This window comes from Monodelphis domestica, chromosome 1, assembly GCF_027887165.1.
Source record: "Monodelphis domestica isolate mMonDom1 chromosome 1, mMonDom1.pri, whole genome shotgun sequence".
Taxonomy (NCBI): Eukaryota; Metazoa; Chordata; class Mammalia; order Didelphimorphia; family Didelphidae; genus Monodelphis; species Monodelphis domestica.
In genome coordinates this window covers 390,628,938-390,649,288 of record NC_077227.1, presented here as the reverse complement: position 1 = coordinate 390,649,288, position 20,351 = coordinate 390,628,938, and the positions used below count along the sequence as shown (strand labels likewise).

Here is a 20,351-nt window from a genome sequence, read left to right as displayed (position 1 = left end):
GATCACTTTTTTAAAAACTTGGAAAGAATTACATGGGATATTGAAAAGTGAAGTGAGTAGAACCAAGGGAATTGTAAACAGCTACAGATTTAATAGTTGAAGAATAATTTATGGAGGGACAGCTAGGAAGCTCAGTAGATAGAGAGCCAGGCCCAGAGATGGAAGGTCCTGGGTCCAAATTTGACTCAGATACTTCCTAGCTATGTGACCCTGGGCAAGTCACTTCACCCCCATTGCCTAGCCCTTACCACAATTCTGCCTCAAAATCAGTACACAATATTGATTCTGAGACAGAAGGTAAGGATTGAAAAACAAAAAGAATAACTTATGAATGTTCACCTCCAGAGAATAAACTGAGAAGTGAAAACACAAAAGACATAAGCTATATATTTTGTCACATGATGCCTTCTTTGGTGTGGGGAAGGGAGGGGGGCGCTGAAAAGGAAGGAAGGAAGGAAGGAAGGAAGGAAGGAAGGAAGGAAGGAAGGAAGGAAGGAAGGAAGGAAGGAAGGAAGGAAGGAAGGAAGGAAGGAAGGAAGGAAGGAAGGAAGGAAGGAAGGAAGGAAACCCCAAATAGGATCATAAAGAGTCAGACATGACTAAAATGACCGCACAACAAGAAGTGGAATCCAGCTTTAGAGTAGCTACTAAACTTCCAGCCTGAGATAGGGAGGTAGGGAAACCCAGACTCCAGAAGAAAAGAAAAAAAAGAATGAAATTCTCACTTCCCAAACACACGTTTTTCTGATGAGAAAGAAAGAGTAACTAACTAATCAACAAAAACAGATTTTTTAAAAGGCATTGGGAAGATAGAAACAAGGGCAGCGAAGAGAGGAGAGTTTCCTAAGGGGGACTTGAAAAAGAAATAATGTGAGAAAGTCTGAGGTCCAGAACAAACTGGATTTGGCAACTAATAAGAAAGATAAAAAACTTTTTTTAAAGCTATGTTGGGCACAAGAAAACCAAAGAGATAAAAAATATTACCCCAAGGAGATTAGACAGTAATGATGGATGAAAGAGAGATAACAGAGCGATAACCCACTTTGCTGCTGTTTTTTCCTCCCAAGAAGAATGAACTTCAGACCAGGAAGGAGAGAACAAAGTAATTGACAAGGAGTTGAAACTCAAGATAAGGGGGATATTGAGAGCATTTCAGTGAGCCACCCATAATCATAAGATCACGGAACACCCCTGAGAGACCATCAAGTCCAACTCCCTCGTTTGACAGACAAGGAAAATGAGGCCCAGATACAGGCAGTGACTTGTCCAGTCAAACAGCTAGAAAAGCCATTTTGTTGCTGTTGTTCAGTAGCTTTTAGTTGTATCAGACTCTTTGTGAACTCATTTGGAATTTTCTTGGCAGAAATGACTGGAATAGTTTACCATTTCCTTCTCCAGCTCATTTTACACATGAGGAAACTGAGTCAAATAGGGATAAGTGACTTGCTAGAGTCACACAGCTAGTAAGTGTCTGAAGCCAGATTTGAACTCAGGAAGATGAGTCTTCCTGACTTCAGGACTGACACTTTATCCATTGTAGCACCTAGATGCCCCCCAGAAAGGGCTAAATTTGAACTCACTTCCCTGATTTCAAATTCAGTGCCCCATCCACTATACCAAACTGCCAGTTTTGGTTTGAACCTCATCCTATCTCTGTCAGTGTTTGTACAATTTCTTCTTGGGCATTGCTAAGAATGATCTCCAGAACCTGATATCACTTAAAAGGTATAGTGGGGAAAATAAAAGGGACAAAGTGTAATTTGTCCTGCCCAAATACTTCCTAGGGTCTATTCCACACACACAAACACACACACACACACCTTCTCCCTCTCTCCCTCCATCTCTCCCTCTCCCTTTTCCTCCTCCTCTCTCCCTCTCCTTCTTCCTCTCCTTGTCCTGCCTCCCCGCCCCCCAAGAATGTGGTTTTATGGAAACCTCTGGATTCTATTTTTATTTCTTATTGTAAACTCAACACATGTTTTGGTACACAGAAAAAGAATGAAGAATAGGGTTATATAAGAAGCCATTAAAATTTTTTAACTTAAAAAAAAAAAAAAGAAACCATGAACTACTATTACAGGCATTTTGTTGTTTTAAGGGATAGGATTTAGGCAACTCCCAGATAGGGAAAGTCTATCTATCTAAGCAGATCACCACCCTCTCTTCAACCTCCAGTCTTTTTTTTTTCCCCTTGTCATGCCTGTCAGTCCTGATTCTTTTTTTTTTTTGAATATTTTTCCATGGTTACACAATTCATGATCCACCCCCCACCCACTTTCTCCTCCTCCCTCCCAAAACTGACAAGCAGTTCCACTGGGTTGTACATGTATCATTGTTCAAAACCTATTTCCATGTTATTCATATTTGTAGTAGAGAGATCCTTTAACGTCAAAACCCTAATTAACATCCCTATCGCACTACATAGTCAATCATATGTTTTTCTTCTGCATTTCTGCTCCCACAGTTCTTTCTCTGGATGTGGATAGCATTCATCCTCATAAGTCCCTCAGAATTGTTCTGGATCACTGCATTGCCACTAATGGAGAAGTCCATTACGTTCTCTTGTACCACAGTGTCTCGGTCTCTGTGTACAATGTTCTCCTGGCTCTGCTCCTCTCACTCTGCATCACTTCCTGGAGGTTGTTCCAGTCTCCATGGAATTCCTCCACTTTATTATTCCTTTGAGCACAATAGTATTCCATCACCAACATATACCACACTTTGTTCAGCCATTCCCCAAATGGAGGGCATCCCCTCATTTTCCAGTTTTTTGCCACCACAAAGAGTGTGACAGCCTCCAGCCTTAGCGAGTTGCCTAAAACACCTAGAGATGTCCAGTAACTCGGGCTGACATGTAGCCAGTGGGTTTCGGAGGCCGGCCTCCGCCAGTTCCTCCTGGTTCCAAGGCCAGCTCTCTGCCCACTAGCCACACCACCTCTGTAGTATATGTGTATGTGAGTATGTATGTGTGCGGGTGGGTGGGTGTTCGAAGAAATGTAATATATAATTTATCTTCTTTCTGTGTCACTGAGTGATATAGCCTCCTAGCCCTGCCTTCCTCCTCCCCTGCTCCGGTTCCTGCTCTTGCTCCTGCTCTTGCTTCTAGGTTCTGTCCACATGAATAAGCTGTTGTCTTCAAAACAGGAAAATCCAAATTACAAAGGAATAAAAGGCGAGCCAGGCTTCCTGGGCCTAGACAGGGCCAGCACTCCCTGTCCTGTGGTATAGTATCTGCTTCCCTATTCTTTCCTGTTCTTTCCTCCCTTGCTTTCCCTCCCTGGATCTTCCTTGTCTGTTCTGTTTCTTCCCCTTCCCTTCTCTTTCTTGCATGGGATTTGGTCTCTGCCTGGGTTTGCAGTGCCCTCCTTCCCAGATCTAAATGACATGTTCCCGGCCCTGAGACTGTTCCTTGGCTGTTACACAGCAATGTGTCCCCAGAAAACACACACCTGTCCCGCACACCTGTGTCCCACATCAACCAACTCCCCCAATCCTAACCTTTCTTGCTAGCTGTGTCTTTGTCCCTTTTGCTTTTGATATGCCATCCACAGCATTCAAACTGGATGGTTTGTGGCCTCTTCCTGGGCTGGGGACCGGGTCCTAAACACTTAGTAGAAACACTAGCTGGGGACATTGGCAAATGGGGTGGGGAAACCCAGAGGGTTCCTGGCTAATGTTCAACGTTTATCCTAATTGAACCTGAGCTTTGATGACTCTGAAGGTCGGATCCCATTACAAAGGATTCCTAGTTGTTTGTGGCTGATGCTGGGTTAAGTCATATCAAATAGTCCTAGAAATATTCCTGGAAACTATGGTCAGACAGTTCAATATTCAAAATAAAAAATTAAGGAATTAAGGCATCAGAGACTCCTACCAGACAGGGAGTGATAGAGTCGCCACTCTGGGAGAGAAGGTTACTAGTCTGTCCACTTTCCCTGGGCCTAAGACCAAGACCTGAAGATGTGGGACAGATTTAAGAGACCTCATTTCCTCCTGGGAATGAGAGTTAAGAAATAGGTCCTATCAGTGCCTTCAGTGGTAATGGAATGGGCCCAATTTAATTTAAGCATTTCACCAAGTTTTCATTCTATTTATTTGAAATTTAGCACAAGTGGGGATTATGTTCCTAGAAGGAAGCACACGGATTGGAGAAGGGAAGAGATCTGTCCCAGGACAAGTCCAAAAGTATATCCATCCACCATCTTCCTCCCTTCATACAAAGTACTGCCTGGCAGAAAAATAATCCCCACCCACCCAGCCACTCACCCACTAGGAGCTGGGGACAATGGCAATGGATGTGAGGAAACCCAGGACATGGGATGTCCTTCCCCAGTCCCTATACTACTTGGATTTGGCCCCATGGCCTGATTTATATGGATCCTTAGCAGTGTTCAAAGAGTGCCACTGAGGCAGAGACCTGAGATCTCTTGCAGGGAAAGGCCTGGGCTTAGTGAAGCAAAGTCAGGATTTGGGTCAGGGAAGGCTCACTTCCTCCCCTTCCCTCCTTCTCCTGAACCCTTTCCTCAGACAAGTCCCCTCAGGCCAAATTCTTCCCCTCTGTTGCCACTGCCAAGGAAAGGAAGTCAAGAGACTGATTGGAAACAGGATACAAGAGATCAAATTTCACACGCTGTCCCCCTTCCCCCCAAAGACTTGAACATGGCCTCCCCCAAAACTTCATCCCTCCAGCCTTTGCACACACTATGCCTAGGAAGGCCCTTCATAACAAACCACCACTTCTAGCTGAGGCCCCCAACAAGCATTAGATCCACACATCATGTCTCATCCTCTCTGCCACCTACACCCCACTCCTGATTTTTTGTGGTTTCCCAATGGGGACTGGTACAAGAAGCAATGTGCCCTCTTTTATGCCACCCGAGTCACCTTCTCCTGCAGCATGGTGCCTGGAACACTGTTCCTGTTTAAGAAATTCTCATCCAATTGGATTTAATTAAAAATGTGAGGAGGAATAGATTACTTTTGTCTAGGGAAGGTTTCAAGGAAGGCTTCATTGAGGAAATAGTAACAGCTTAGCCCTTTTTTTTTTAAACCCTTACCTTTTGTCTTAGAATTGATACAAAGTATCCATTCCAAAGCAGAAGAGCAGTAAGGGCTAGGCAATTGGGGTTAAGTGACTTGCCCAGGGTCATACAGCTGGAAAATGTCGGAGGCCAAATTTGAACCAGGTACAGCCCATCTCTAGCCCTAGCTCAATATCCACTGAGCCACCTAGTTGCCCCTTAGAGCTTGGCCCTGAACAATATCTCTCCCCAATCTGATGTATTCTTCATTCATCCACTAAAGTGATTTCCCTAAAATTGTAGATCCAATCATCTCTGTCTCTCTGTCTCTCTCTGTCTCTGTCAATGTCTCTCTGTGTCTCTGTCTCTCTGTCTCTGACTGTCTGTCTGTCTCTTTCTCTCTCTCTATCTCTCCCTCCTGCAGTGGTTCCTTATGGCCTCCAAAAGCAAATATAAAATGCTCGGTTTGGCATTCAAAGTCTTTCATAACCTAACCCTCTTCTACCCTTCCAGTCTTCTTAAATTTGCTCCCCAACATTTCTCCATCCAGTGGCAACAGCTTCCTGGCTGTTCCAAAAAGCAAACAAACAAACAAACAAAAAAACACACCCTCTGTCAGCTCTGGTCATTTTCTTTGGCTAGCCACCATTCTTGAACCATCTCCTTCCTCTGCTCTAACCACTGGCCAGCTTGGCTTCCTTAAAGTCCCAATTAAAAGTCCACCTTGTAGAGAAACCCTTCCCTGACTCTCTTCACTTGCAGTGCTTTCCCTCTTTCTAAACTTATTTCCCATTTTTCCCACATATAGCTTGCTTTGAATACATTTTTGGGTTTGCATGTGGTCTCCTCTGTCAGATTGTAAGTGCCTTGATGGCAGGGACTGTCTTTCATCTGTTTTTTTTTTCTTTCTCTCTGGGACTTTGCACAGTGTCTGGCACATAATAAGCATTTAATAAATGTTGAGTGATTGATTGATTGAGATGATTGAGATGGGAAACTTGCACAGAGATAGAAGGGAAGGAAAGTCTCTTCCCCCACTCTGGGGAGATGTCAAGGCTTCTGGGAAATGGATGAGCACTTCTCAGTTTCATTTAAATATGTAGATCTGGGGGCAGCTGGGTAGCTCAGTGGATTGAGAGCCAGGCCCAGAGGTGAGAGGTCCTGGGTTCAAATATGACCTCAGACCCTTCCCAGCTGTGTGACCCTGGGCAAGTCACTTGACCCCCATTGCCTAGCCCTTACCACTCTTCTGCCTTGGAGCCAATACACAGTATTGACTCCAAGACAGAAGGTAAGGGTTTTTAATTTAAAATAATAATAATAAATAAATAAATAAACAAATAAATAAATAAGTAGATCTGAGTTTGTCTTTGGTTGAATCCAGCAACACCCCCATCTGGAATAAGCTCTGTGCTAGATGTCCCCAAGGAGGGTTCTGGCCCTCCTTCAGGAGATTGAATCTTCCTTCTCTCTTCCTCTCCAGGGGGCGGATGGCCTACCTGTGGCAGGCTGCTGGCACAAGGTAAGTAACAGGCGTCTAAAGGCTTTTCGGTTCACCCTTCCTCAGTGGCTTCCAGGGACAGCCTGGGCAAGGTCGCCTTGTAACTGATAGTTTCATCCAGAAGTGACTAAATCAGCCACACAGATGCCAGGATCCTCCCTACTTGCTCTCAAGAGAAGGAACTAGCCTCCTCCCTTCTCTCTCCCTTTCTGGACTCCCCAAATCCCTGTTTCCTCTTCTAGGGAAGGGGGCCAAGAAGCCCCAGCAGACCACCGTGTCTGAGATAGACGGGGGAGGAAAAGAAAGGAAAGATTTGGGGAATCATGATTTCTTAAAGGAAAGCTGACTACAAGGAGCCCAAACTATTTTAGATCTATTTCTGGAGACATCCCAACCCAGACTGGTGGGGCTTAGAGACAGAGGAGGGTGGGATTTCATCCGGATGATACTCTGGATATCCCAGAGCAACCTCCTTGCCAATGCCACATCTTTCTGTTTTCTTTCAGTGATTCCTGCTCCTCCCCTGTGAAGCTTGTATATAGTCATGTGACATACCTTGCTCTACTTAATTTTTTGTAAAAAACAAAGAAAACAAAACAAAACAAACAGTAATATATTGATTTTATTTTTTTTTTTTGCTGGATGTTGCCATTTATGGATTTTTTTTTAAAAGTTGTTTCCAGGATGGCCAAGAAGTGACTTTCGTGAACTTGGCTCAGACTGGCCTAAGCTTTGGCTGACGTGGGATCTTTTAGTCTCTTCCTCAGCTAAAGGACTTGGCCCATGGCTCAAGCTCAGGAGAAGAGATGAGCTTCCCCGCTATGTGTGGAAGGAAAGGCCCCTGGGAACTATAACCTGCCATCCCTTTGCTTCTCTAGAAAACGAAGGAAAGCAATCCTGATTTAGGGGAGAAAGCAGGCCAGAAGATCTCAGCCTGGGAGACCACAGAAACAGCTGGGTTTGGGCACATTTGGTCACCTTTCATTTGAAAAAGAAAGAAGGAAAAAAATGGGCTCCCAACTATCCCCCAACAGCCTGCCCATGGCTTCGTCCTTTGGGTGTCCTTCCCCCAATGGACAGAGTATGGCACCAGAGATGATCTGCTTCTTTCAAGATGACTCCTGGAGCTACTAGGGTTGGGATCGGAGGCTGGAGAATCTGCAAGGACTCATCCAAGAGGCGTCTCTCTAGTCCTACCTTCCCAAAGAGCTGGGAGAGAACAAGGCAGCTGCCCCTAATAGCACTTCTATACACACACAGCCACCCTGACCTTCCATCCTGGGCATCCCCATCAGGAGAATTCCTTTTGCCAAAAGGCTTGGGCAGAGTCTTGGAAAAGTCCATTCAGACTCTTGGCAGGTCAGGCTGAAGTACCCGCATTCTGTGGGTGCACTTGCTCGCCTTGTCCCTTCCTCCTTCACTCCCTGTCATCTCCGGGTCACATCCTCTTGGGTTTCTTGGTCAGCCATGGCTTCATGGAACCCTCCATCACAGCCTGCCTGCCCCTGGGAAGGGATGACATGCTGGACATCCCGCCTCCGGACTAAAGTTTGCTGGCCATTATTCCCTCTGTCTCCCTTCCATGGCAAATCTTGGGCCCAGACCGTGTCTATTCTTCCCTCGCAGTGGGGAGTTATGGCCCAAAGCCATCCATCCATCAGTCAACAGACACTAAGCTCCTATTCAGTACCAGCCACTGTGTTAGGGGCTGGGGGTACAAATGCCAAAGCCAGACAAAGCGTCTGCCCTCAAGGATTTAGTTCATGCAGGCGTCCTCTCGGGGCAGAGCCTGCCAGGTTCCTGGAATCTTCCCTACCTTCTCACCATTCCACCTTGAACTGGTGTCAAAGTACATTTCCATCTTCTGGGCCCACTGTGCGGGAGGATGTTCTAAGCGTGCTAGGCCGGGGGAGTAGGGAGGTGGTACAGAATAACACCTGCATGGAAAATTCAAATGCACTCTCTAGAGTGGACCGGATAAAGGTTGTCTTTACTTAGGACCACAGATAATCCAGTAGCTCATGGTTGCAGGAGGGAATCCCATGCTTCTTTTCATGCATTATTCAGGCTTTGGAAGCTACTCATTCAATTTGACATGCATCAAGGTTCTTTGAACTCTGATTGCCAGGGTCCCACGACCGCTGATACAGGCCTGCTCAAGAGAACAGGAAAGGGGGGCTCAAAAGGTTTTCAAGGATGCAATTGTTGCTGACCTGATCTCGAGTCATCCAGGCTCAGTCCTTCGGGGTACTCTGTGCCCGAGTCCTCAGGGCACAAGAATCCCAAAAGGATTTACAACAGCGAACATAAACCCAAGAATATGGGGAAGGGGCACAGGTAGCCATGCTCCTCAGAGCTTACTTACAGCTCTGCCACAGTGATGTGAGCCCTGCCTCTATTGTTCCTCCTGGCAATAATCGCAGCTTTGCAGCTATAGTATCAGGGTCAGGGCGTAAAACAAATACCAAAAAACCCACCATCTCAGAGATCTGGGCTTTCCAGGCTCATATAAGCTAAGTGGAGTCAGTCTCACAACAGGAAAGCGGTTGATGCCTTTCTAAGGCTAGCAGCATCCACTACTGCCTTCCTGCCCCCATAGGTTGGTGCCTGCCTCTCTGGTGGTGCTACCATGTTGCTTTGGCCTTAGTTACCAGCCTTTATGCTTGTCCCTTAGAACCCTGCATCTGTACTGGTTAAGAATTTCTCCTGATGAGTCTTATAGCAGCCTCTCAGGACTAAGAAAACAGATTCTGCGATCAAAATTCGAAGGGACTTCAGTCATAAACGGTTTTTATTTAGGCCAGGAAAAAAGGTGTCCTTCATCTAACAAAAGTACAGCTCTACTGGCTTCATTTACTACTAATTGTTTTCCTTTTCTCTTGTAAATTAATGTCTGAGAATGTAATAAACTATAATGGAACTTCTGGTTGTGAAATATTTACAAGTTGTGTGACCACATCATGCATAAGTCTATTGATTTCCCCTTCAAATGATTCTTAGCCCAAACAGTTGCTCCCTAGCACGTCCACTGGGGCAGCTAGGTGGGGCAGTAGATAGAGCAACAGACCTGGAGTCAAGAAGATCTGAGTTCAAATGTGACCTCAGATACTTGCTAGTGACCCTAAGCAAGTCACTTTACTCCTGTGTTCCTCATCTATAAAATGGAAAAGGAAATGACAAACTACTCAATTATCTTTGCCAAGAAAACCTGAGAGACAAAGTCCATGGGGTCACGTAGAATCAGACATGGCTAAATGATTGGACAACAACAATAAAGCATCTCCTCTGTCTAGTTTCCCTAGAAATGCAATCTCGGGAATCAGTAGGCACTGCAGTCTTCTTGGAGTCTGATATAATACTGATTAAGTTGATATAACAGATTTATGATCACTTGCTTCCTGTCCCGGTATATGCATAGCAGCAGAAGGTCTGTTACAGACCAGTGATGGCAAACCTTTTAGAGATGGAGTGCTGACCCTTCCCTTACCCCACTCCACCCCCTGGACCAAGTGCCCACCTGCCCCCAGTAACCCCAGGCCATGACCCTTCCCCCCACCAATGTTGGGTGCACCCTGCCCTTCCCTTACCCCAGACAGGGGAGGGATGAAATGCTCCCATTGGACTGCTGAACAGAGGGACAGTTGAAGTGAGGAATGTCCTCAGTGAGTGTAGAGAGGGGGAGGGGAGTGGCCCACCAACTCTGCTCCACTCCAGCTCTGCTGCCTTTGAGCCACCCACCTTCCCCACTGTGTGTTCCCATTGGCTGCTGGGCAGATGGGTAAGGATGTGAAAAAACGTCATCAGGCCTGATGGAGAGGGGGAGAGGAGCAGCTCTACCTTGGTCCCTCTACCTTTCTAGTAACAAGGAGGGGTGTACCCAAAGAGAGTGCTCTACATGCCATCTTTGACACTCATGCCATAGGTTCACCATCACTGTCTTAGACCAGCAGAAACCTGTGAGCACTCAAGGGTTACATAAAGAGGAGACAAAGCCAACCCCTGTGAATGGTATCATAGTTCTTTGGAAAGGGCACTGATTGAAGTCAGGAACTTGGACCCAGACCCTTCCTCCTATGTTTATGAACAAATGTGATTCTGTGAAGTCACTTAGCAGTCAGGAGCAGCTAAGTGCTGAAATAAAGTACTGGACCTAGAGTTAGAAAGAACTAGCCTCTGACATCTAAGGGCTGTGTGACCTTGGGCAAGTCACTTAATCCTATTGGCCTCAGTTTCATCATCAGCTGGAGAAAGGAAGGGCAAACTACTCCAGAAAACCCCAGATTGGGTCACAAAAAGTCATACATGACTGAAACAACTCAACAACAAACAAATCTGGCTTTTGACACATTAGTTGTATGCCCCAAGCAAGTTACTTAACCTCTGTTTGCCTCAGTTCCTTCATCGATAAAATGAGGATAACAATAACACCTACCTCCCAAAGTTGATGTGAGGATGAAAGAAATAATATTTATAAACTGCTTGACATGGTGCCTGGCACACGGTAAATGCCATTTAATGTTAGCTATTTTTAACTTCCCTGAGCCTCAATTTCCTCAAATATAAAATAAGGGGTTTTGACTAGATGACCTTTAATGTCCCTTCTAGGTCTAAATCCTATAATCCTGGGTATCACACATATTTATTGAGTTGTTTCTATTGTATCCAGCCCTTTATGACCCCTTTTGAGGTTTTCTTGGCAAAGATACCAGAGTGGTTTGCCATTTCCTTGTCCAGCTTATTTTATAGATGAGGAAACTAAAGCAAACTTAAGTGACTTTCCCAGGGTCACACAACTACTAAGTGTCTGAGGCTGGATTTAACCTTGTCTTCTTGACTCCAGGCCACGTGCTTCATCCACTGATGCATCCAAGCTACCAACATGCTGCTACCTCCAGAGCCTTTCTCTTTCCTGCCCTTACTCCTCTGCAGACTCCAAACAAGTATCTCCTGACCAAATAACCTTCCTGCTGCAACTCACTGTGTAACCTCCCAAGAGTCTCCAGACTCTGCTTCCACTGCCACCACCACCAATTGCCTTTTTCCTCTCTGGCGCACCCAGATAGCCTTGTAAGAATCAGCTAGGACAGCTACAGGGCGAGCTCTCTCTCTGTACGATGAAGAACACGGCCACGTACTGGCCCTCCCCTCTCACAGCTCTGTAGCTGTACTCCGGTCTTCTGACATGAGGCTGCACAGAGAGCTACTAGAGAAATGGACGCAAGAAGACCACGTGCTATCGTAGAAAGTTCTTTGGGGCAATGATAATAATATGATCATATTACATTGTGTAGGATTTTTTCCAGTGCATTTTTACATATTACATGGAGAAAGGGAAGGGGAGGGAAGAGGAAAAAGAGAGAGTGAGAGAGAGAATGTGTGTAAGAGAGAGAGACAGAGACAGAGAGAAAATACTTGAGAATGCTTCTCCACCAGTGGCAATTAAATGGCAAAGTGGATAGAGAGCTAGGCCTGGAGTCAAAAAGACCTGAATTCAAATCTAGCCTCAAGCAGCAAGGTGGCTTTGGGCAAGTCATTTCACCTCTGTTTGCTTCTGTTTCCTCAAATGTAAATTGGGGATAATAATAGCACCTACTTCACAGAGTCGTATGGACCAAATGAAATAATTTTTTTAAGTGCTTAATACAGTCCCTGACACTTAGTGGGTGCTATATAAATGCTTATTCCTTTCCCTTTCCATTCCCAGAAGCATTTAAGCAGAGGCAGGATAATCTCTTGATGGAAATGCTAATAACTAGGTGTTTTCAGAGATCCCTCCAAATTTGGGAATTTATCATTCCACCTCATATACTTATTAAAACTGGAAAAGGTCCTTAGGGATAGTTGAGTCCAAACTATGTGTTTTACAGAGGAGGAAACATACAGAGAAGGTGAAATGACTTGCCCCAAAACAGACAATAATAGTTGGCATCCTTGGGGCTATATCCTAAAAAAACTTTATTTTTTTTAAACTCTTCTCTTCTGTCTTAGTATCAATTCTAAGACAGAAGAATAGCAAGAACTAGGCAATGGGGGTCAAGTGACTTGCCCAGGGTCACAAAGCTGGAAGTGTCTGAAGCCAAATTTGAACCCACATCCTCCCAACTCCAGGTCTGGCTCTCTGTCCAATTATGCTGCCTTGATGCCCCTAGATCAACTTTCTTCTCCCATGCCCCTCAACAAACACAAACACATATACTCAGGGAAAGTAAAAAGTAGCTTAGATCTTTCTGAAGGAGCAAGGGTGTCATACTTAGAAAGGATTGCAGAACCTGAGAAGATTCAAAAATCAGAACTGTCCCTAGAAAACCACAATCAGACCCACTTGTTTTTAAAAGCGAGAGGATGGAAAATCCTATTGACTTAAGTGGGTCGATTATGTTGAGAGAGTAGGGAAAGATAAGTGGAAACACTTTTTTAGTCTCCTGAAGTCTTTATACCCCAGAAGAGTCAATTGTATGTTCTGACTAACTTAATTTTCCCATCACCTGGAAATTTGCAACAGCAAAATTCCTGAACCCTCCCCTTTCCAGATCAAAAACCTAAGCCTTTTCTCAATTGTGTGGACTACTATAGCCTATACTTAGAGCACCAAGGTAGGATTTTCACACTGTATAGAATACACTTTTCAGAGGCTGTGACCAATACCACCCACCCCACCCCAAATGAAACCTGGGTAGTAAATGTGATTATGGTCATTTCTAAATGTTTTTACCAAGGATCTCAAGAAGGATTTCTAAAGCCCCTCCCAAACTTTCCAAGCTACTACGGCATAGACCAAAGATTTTCACCAAGATTTTGATTTTTCCTCATGAACCTCCTTGTAAGGAAAGCAGAGGACAAGACTTGTCTTTTAACTTTATAAGTGCATAAATTGAGATGCAAAACAAGGAACAGGAATAATGAATCTGAAAAATTCCCAAACCACAAAAGGAATTCCTATATTGACTAAATCAAAGATTCTTCTCATGTGGTAGAAAGATCCCTACAATTGAAGTCAAAAGACTGGAGTTCAAATCCCAGTACCAACATTTAGTAGTTATATGACCACAGATTTCCCCTCCCTTAACCTCAGTTTATTCATTTATGAAATGGAGCTATAATATCTACACTACCATTATTTGAAAAATGACTGAACAACAATTGCAGGTTTTAGGCACAAGCCCACCAAAACCAATTTTTATTAATTTCTCATCCTAAATTCAAGAACTTTTCTGACTGAGGAAGAAATGTACAAACTGATATAGTCTCCTCCTGACCCTAGACATCCTTCAGTCTCTCTCTGACCACTCTCCTCAAGGGCTTTTCACCCAGCTGGTCATTAGTAGCCTGAAGCAATCATGGTCCTAAATCAGTATCCTAATCCCTTCAGGAAATGGAGAAAGATGTAAATGGAGAAAGGTAAATAATTACCCTAATACAGTGATAATGAACCTTTTAGAGATAGAATACCAGGCCCCACCCCCACTCCAGCCAGAGACCATGTGCCACGCCCCCCACCCCTCACCCCACACAGGGGAGGAAGGAAGCCCTCCCACTGGGCTGCTGGACAGAGGGGCAGGTGAAGTGAGCAATGTCCTCAGTGAATGTAGAGAAAGGGAGGGGAATGGCTCAAGCACTCCATTCCCCTCCAGTTCTGCAGTCTGTGATCTGCCCATCTTATCCTCTGTGAGCTCCCATTGGCTGCTGGGCAGAGGGGCAAGTGATGTGAAAAAATGTCATCAAGCACAGTGGAGTGGGTGAGGGTAGCAGCTCCACCAGAGTCCCTCTACCTTTCTAGTAACAAACTGGGAGGTGGGGGGGGCGAGGGGGAGGGGGGAGGAGAGTAGCCATATGCCCACAGAGAGTGCTCTGTATGCCTTCTTTTGGCATCCATGCCATAGGTTCACCATCACTGCCCTAATGCCTTCAAGTGTATCAATCCTAACCCTGGTCCAGATCTGGTTAGTTGCCCTAAATACTTCAAGAGAAGAGTCCTTCTTGTAACTATTTGGAGCTTGGGAGCCAGAGTGGTTTCAGAATTGATAGTAAAAGAGAGATTGATAAGGTGATGAATATCCCTCTTTCAGACTAGTCCAAAGACTTCATACTGAGGTATATTAAGATGCTTTCTTCATATTTCTAAAAGAGGGAACGAGTGGGTTTAATGCTTCCACAATGTCAATTTAACAAATCTTCGAGAACAAAAAAGAGATCTAATCTAACCTGCTCTTTTTGGTGATGGGGATTCAGAGAAGAAAAGAGTGTCCAAGACCACATAGCAAGTTAAGAACAGGGTTAGGGCTAGAGCCAGTTTCTTCTGCTGCCTATGTGAGTGTAAGAGAAGATTGATTTGAGAGAAGTTGTAGAGGGAAAAATCACCAGATTTGGCAATCCATTAGATAGAAGGAGTAAATGAAAGTGAGGAGTCAAGAATGACACCAACATTGGAACCCAAGGGACCTGGAGGCTGGTGGTTTCCTCAATAATGATAGGGAAGGGGAGCAGGTCTGGAGTTGGAAGGTGGTGCTGGGTTCAAATTTAGCCTCAGATACTTTCTAGCTATGTGACCCTGGGCGAGTCACTAAAACCCATTGCCTAGCCCTTATCACTCTTCTGCCTTGAAGTCAATACTTACTGTCCATTCTAAGACAGATGGTAAGGGTTTAAAAAATTAGGAGAGAGGGGCAGCTCCATAGCACAGTGGATAGAGCTCCAGAAAGACCTGGATTCAAATCTGGTCTCGGACACTTCCTGCCTATATGACCCTAGGCAAGTCACTTAACCCTATTTGCCCAGGCTTGCCCTTCTATCTTAGAGTTGCTACTTAGGCAAAAAGTAAGGGTTAAAAGAAACAATAATAGGAAATTAAGAAGAGGGGAGGTTTGAGGGGAAGAGAAGATAATGACGGAACTCTCATAATTTATTTGTCTTTCCAAAAGTGCTCTCTTGAGTTTGATTTTTCTAGTCTAGATAATAATTAATGGCGCTGTTGTGGATAATTTGTTCCAGAGATGCAGTGTTTTCCCTCTGAGACCAAAGTGCAATAAATGTTGGAGGGCTTCGAGGGACCCAAATGGCCTTTGCAATCTTTCTCCTAGCTTGGGCCCAGGATCCTATGATTCAGGCCAGAAGAGACCCAGCAGTGAGTCTTCGTTCCATCCCGGGGGTGAGCCCTGCAACTGCCAACCCCTGCCATTTCCCAGGCAGCTCTGATGCCATCTGCAGTTTCCAAAATAGCTGTTTCTACATCTGCTGCCCTCCAGGGTTCCAGTTCATTTGTAGGCTCTCTTGCTAGTAAACATACTTGAAACTCATGGTCGATGTTTGGGAGAGTCCTTGAATCAGCCCACCAGAGCTGGAAAGAGCCCTGAACTGGAGCCTGGAGACCCAGATTCCAGTCTACAAAAACATGCATCCTGCTATACAGTTTCCAAAGCACTTGGTTATACATTTTCTCATGGGGTCATCCCAGAGAGATAGATTATACCACCAGCCCCAATTTATAAAGGCTGGTGCAGCATAGTGGAAAGGGGCACTGGGTGCTGGCCTGTTAATTACTACTTGGTGACTTGGACAAATTAACTTCCCCTCTGTGTGCCTCAGTTCCCTCACCTGTAGAAAAAAGAACTGCTGGGGGCAGCTGGGTAGCTCAGTGGATTGAGAGCCAGCCCTAGAGAAAGACGGGAAGTTCTAGGTTCAAATCTGGCCTCAGACACTTCCCAGCTGTGTGACCCTGGGCAAGTCACTTGACCCCCATTGCCTAGCCCTTACCACTCTTCTGCCTTGGAGCCAATACACAGTAATGACTCCAAGACGGAAGGTAAGGGTTTTTAAAAGAAAAAGAAAAAGAAAAAAGAACTGCTGAGATCCCTCACAGATCTAAATCTAAATCTATAATCCCTGTCTGAGCCATCTGGGCCTGAAGGGGTGGGACTAAGTGGTCCCTAAACTCGCAACAATGAGAATGGGCACCATGATTGGTGGACAGCTGCCGCCATCTAGTGGTTCTGGTTCTGGCTCTCACAGTTGTGTGGAATCATTCCTGCCTTATTTTCCAAGGTGACCAGTTTTATTTGGAATTCAAGAACTGTTTAGAAGTCTAGGAAACGACTTTTGCAAGAATTTTCGGGGGCAGCTGGGCAGCTCAGTGAATGGAGAGCCAGGCCTAGAGATGGGAGGTCCTGGATTCAAATTTGACCCCAGACTCTTACCAGCTGTGTGACTCTGGGCAAGTCACTTAAGCCTTATTGCTTAGCCCTTACCACTCTTCTGCCTTAGAACCGTTACACAGTATTGGTTCTAAGATAGAAGGTGAGGGTTTATTAAAGGTGAGGGTTTATTAAAAAATAATAATAAATAATTCTTCTAATGTCTTTGCTGTTCACTGTCTCCTGCTGCCTGAGTCTGCAGGGTATCTCACCATGGCATTAGACTGTAAGCTCCCTGCCTTCAGGAAATCTAGATGTGGGGGACAAACACACAGAGATGATGATGATGGCAATAAAATAATGCCCAACCACATGGCACTCCAAGGCTTACAAAGACTCTTCATATACATGGTCCCTTTTGGCCTTCCCAATAACCCTGTGCCATGACATAGATAATACAACAAGTTATAGAGAAGAAACTCAGAGAGGACAAAAGTCAGCAGCTAGAAAGTGCTAGAGCCAGGATTCAAATCCAAACACCAGATTTAGCACTACTTTGCTATTCAGTCATTCCAGTCATGTCCCACCCTTTGTGACACCATCTGGGACTTTCTTGGCAAAGATATTGGCATGGTTGGCCATTCCTTCCTCCAGCTCATTTTTCAGATGAGAAAACTGAAGTCAACATGGTTAAGTGACTTGCCCAGGGTCACACTGCTAGTAAGTGTCCAAGGCCACATTTGAATTCAGGAAAAGAGTGTTCCTGATTCCAAACCCAACACTATCCGCTGTGCCACCTAGTTACTGACATGTTACAATAGGGACCGCTAGCTGTGGCATCCTTCCCTCCCACAGAAACCAGAGAAGGGAAGTTGTTTCCATCAGAACCTGAAATTCCAATTTATTTGAACCTGTGACACCATGCTCGTATCCTCAGGCCCTGGGCACCAGGATGAAGCCCCAGACTGACTATAAGTTTTCCTAGGCAGATTCCAACACCTCTGGTGGGAAAGCCAGGCAAAGGACATCCCTTCAGTGCTACCCCATCTTTGCTGACCCCCTTATCAACCTAAGTCTTGGTCTCGTTCAGAGCCTGGCCTACATGAGCCAGGGTACCCCAGAGTACAAAATGCCTGAGGCCACAAGTCTGTCACCTGGCAGGAATGTTTGCTGTGATGGCACTCCTGAACAGACACAAGAATTTGCATTTATTCTCATAAGTAGGCAAGCAGACAAGGATCCAGCCTCCTGTTGTTCCCGCCTGGGGATTTGTGTTAGTGGGCTCAGAATCCAGAGCCTTAGTGGAGACTCCAGAGTTGCCTGCCTTCTAGGTGTTTTCTATAGAATTAACATTTAGGTAGTTTTTCATTCATTTGGTTTTTATTGACACTTTTTGTTTGTATATATCACTTTTCTTTCCTTGTGACAAACATTTCAAAATAAATTGAGCAAAAGAAACTGTTTCAGACAGTAAATCCCCCAAGAGACTCTTCAAAATGGGAGGTGCATTTTCTCAATCTTTCTGGGGCTAAACCCCATCTTTATAATTACACATATTTAGTTAGTTCTTAAGGAAAACAATAGCAGTTCTATTTCCAAAGCATTTTTTTTAACCCTGACCTTCCATCTTGGAATCAATACTATGTATTGGTCCCCAAGCACTAAGGGCTAAGCAATGGGGATTAACTGATTTGCCTATGGTCACACAGCTAGTAATATCTGAGTCCACATTTGAACCCAGAACCTAGACCTGGTTCTCAATCCACTTTGCTTTCCTCACAACAGCCTTTGAGGGAGGTAGAATAGGTATTCATTTCCCCGTTTTGAAAAAGAGGAAACGACTCAAAGAGAGGAAATTATTTCATCTATGTCCACACAGCTAGTAACTATTGAAGTAAAATTCAAGTTTCTTAACTCCAAGTCCAGAACTCTTTCCACAAAGTTCTTCCTATTAGCTGAGACAGTTGGGAACTAGCTATGAACTACTAGTTAAACAGGAATACCCTACCCAGGCTCCCCAACCAACATCTTGAATTTGAGCAAATAATTCCCTTTTTTAAATTTTATTCATTTATTTTTTAGAATATTTTTCCACATTTTCATGATTGATTTTCTTTCTCCCTCCTCTTCCCTCCCTCTTCCCGGGGCCAACAAGCAATTCCACTGGGTTGTACAAATGTCACTTGATAACTATTTTCCATAGTATTCATTTTTGCTATAGAGCATCTTTTAAAGTCTAAACCCTAAATCACATCCCCATATATGCATGTGATAAGTGATGTCATATTGAGCAAATTATTCTGTTGAAGATTTCTTGGAACTACCATCTCCCTAGACTACTCTTTCCACTTTGGGCCAGGAATAATTGCCAGGAAGTCCTGCCTTACATAGCACAGGAATCTGCATCTTGGCAACTTCCTCTCTCACTGCTCCTACTTCTACCCTGTAGGGCCAAGTAGAACACATTTGGTCTCTCCCCTTAACAAACTCTTCAAATCCTCCTCATCCAGCTCATGCTCTCAAGCCAGTGTCCTACGGATTCTGTCTAGACCCCTCTTCTCTTCTCCCCTCTGCATTAATTTACTTGGGGATCTTATCAGTTCCAATGGATTCAATTATTATTTACACGCTGATGATTCTCAAATCTACTTATGCTGTCCCAAATTCTCTGCAGGTGGTATATCTCCAACTGCCTTTCAGACATCTCAAGCTGGATGTCCAGGAGACACTTTAAATTGAACATGTCCAAAACAGGGCTCCTTTTCTTTCTCCCTAACCCAGCCCATCCTGATCTACCTTCTCTATTACCATAGAGGACAACACTTTCCTCCCAGTTCACAACCTAGAAGTCATCCTGAATTCTTCACTATCTCCTGCCCCCCCCCCCCCATATCCAATCTGTTGTCAAGGCTTGTTGATTTCACCTTTGCAGTATCTCTCCAATTTCCCCTTTCTGTTCTCTAATACAACCACCACCCTGGTACTAGCCTTTCTCATCTCAGTCTCCAGTTCTTTCTTCATTCAACCACCAAAGTGATTTTCCCAAAGTACAAGTCCAAACTGTCACTGTCTGTCTCTCTGCCTCTCTCTCTGTCTCTCTCTCTGTCTCTCACTCCCTCTCTCTCTCTCCCTCACTCCCTCCCATTCTCCTGCTTCTCCTTTTCCCTCTCCCTCTCCGTCCTTCCTTCCCCCCTCCCCTCTCTCTCCTTCCCTCTCTCCCCTCCAGACTCCCAATAGTATCCAAAATAAAATACAAAATTTTTTTGGCATTGGAAGTCATTTATAACCTACCCTCCTTCTACTTTTCCAGTCTTCTTATGCCTTACTTCCCTACATAACCTCTACCATCCAGTGCCACTGGCCTCCTGGCTGTTCCACAAACAAGGTGCTCCATCTTTTAGATCTGGACATTTCCCCTGGCTTGTCCCCCATGCTAGTAATGCTCTCCTTCTTGATCTGCCTTCCCTAGTTTCCTTAATTCTAGTGCCTTCCCTCTGTTAAGTGCATCCTATTTATCCTTCCTAGCTGGTTTGTATACATCTGTTAACTTGTTTCTCCCGTTCTATTATGATCTCCTGGTGAGTAGGGACTGTCTTTTTGTCTCTTTTTGTATCCTCAGTGCTTATTTTACACTGTCTGACACATAGTAGGTGCTTAATAAAAGTTTAATGATCGATTTGTAGACTTATAGACAATTTTCCA

The 20,351-nt window shown here is 44.7% G+C and overlaps 1 protein-coding gene and 1 long non-coding RNA gene across 2 annotated transcripts in view; one reads left to right on the top strand and one right to left on the bottom strand.

Annotated features, from left to right (window-relative positions):
- COL23A1 (collagen type XXIII alpha 1 chain) overlaps positions 1 to 9,446 on the top strand; it is a 492,298-nt gene extending 482,852 nt beyond the window's left edge. The window contains exons 27-28 of the mRNA XM_056811712.1: positions 6,505 to 6,543; positions 7,029 to 9,446. Of these exons, the coding sequence (XP_056667690.1) occupies positions 6,505 to 6,543; positions 7,029 to 7,031 (42 nt within the window). The 3' untranslated portion in view covers positions 7,032 to 9,446. The remainder of the gene's footprint in view (positions 1 to 6,504; positions 6,544 to 7,028) is intronic.
- LOC103093681 (uncharacterized) overlaps positions 1 to 20,351 on the bottom strand; it is a 123,360-nt gene that overhangs the window by 95,773 nt on the left and 7,236 nt on the right. The window lies entirely within an intron of this gene.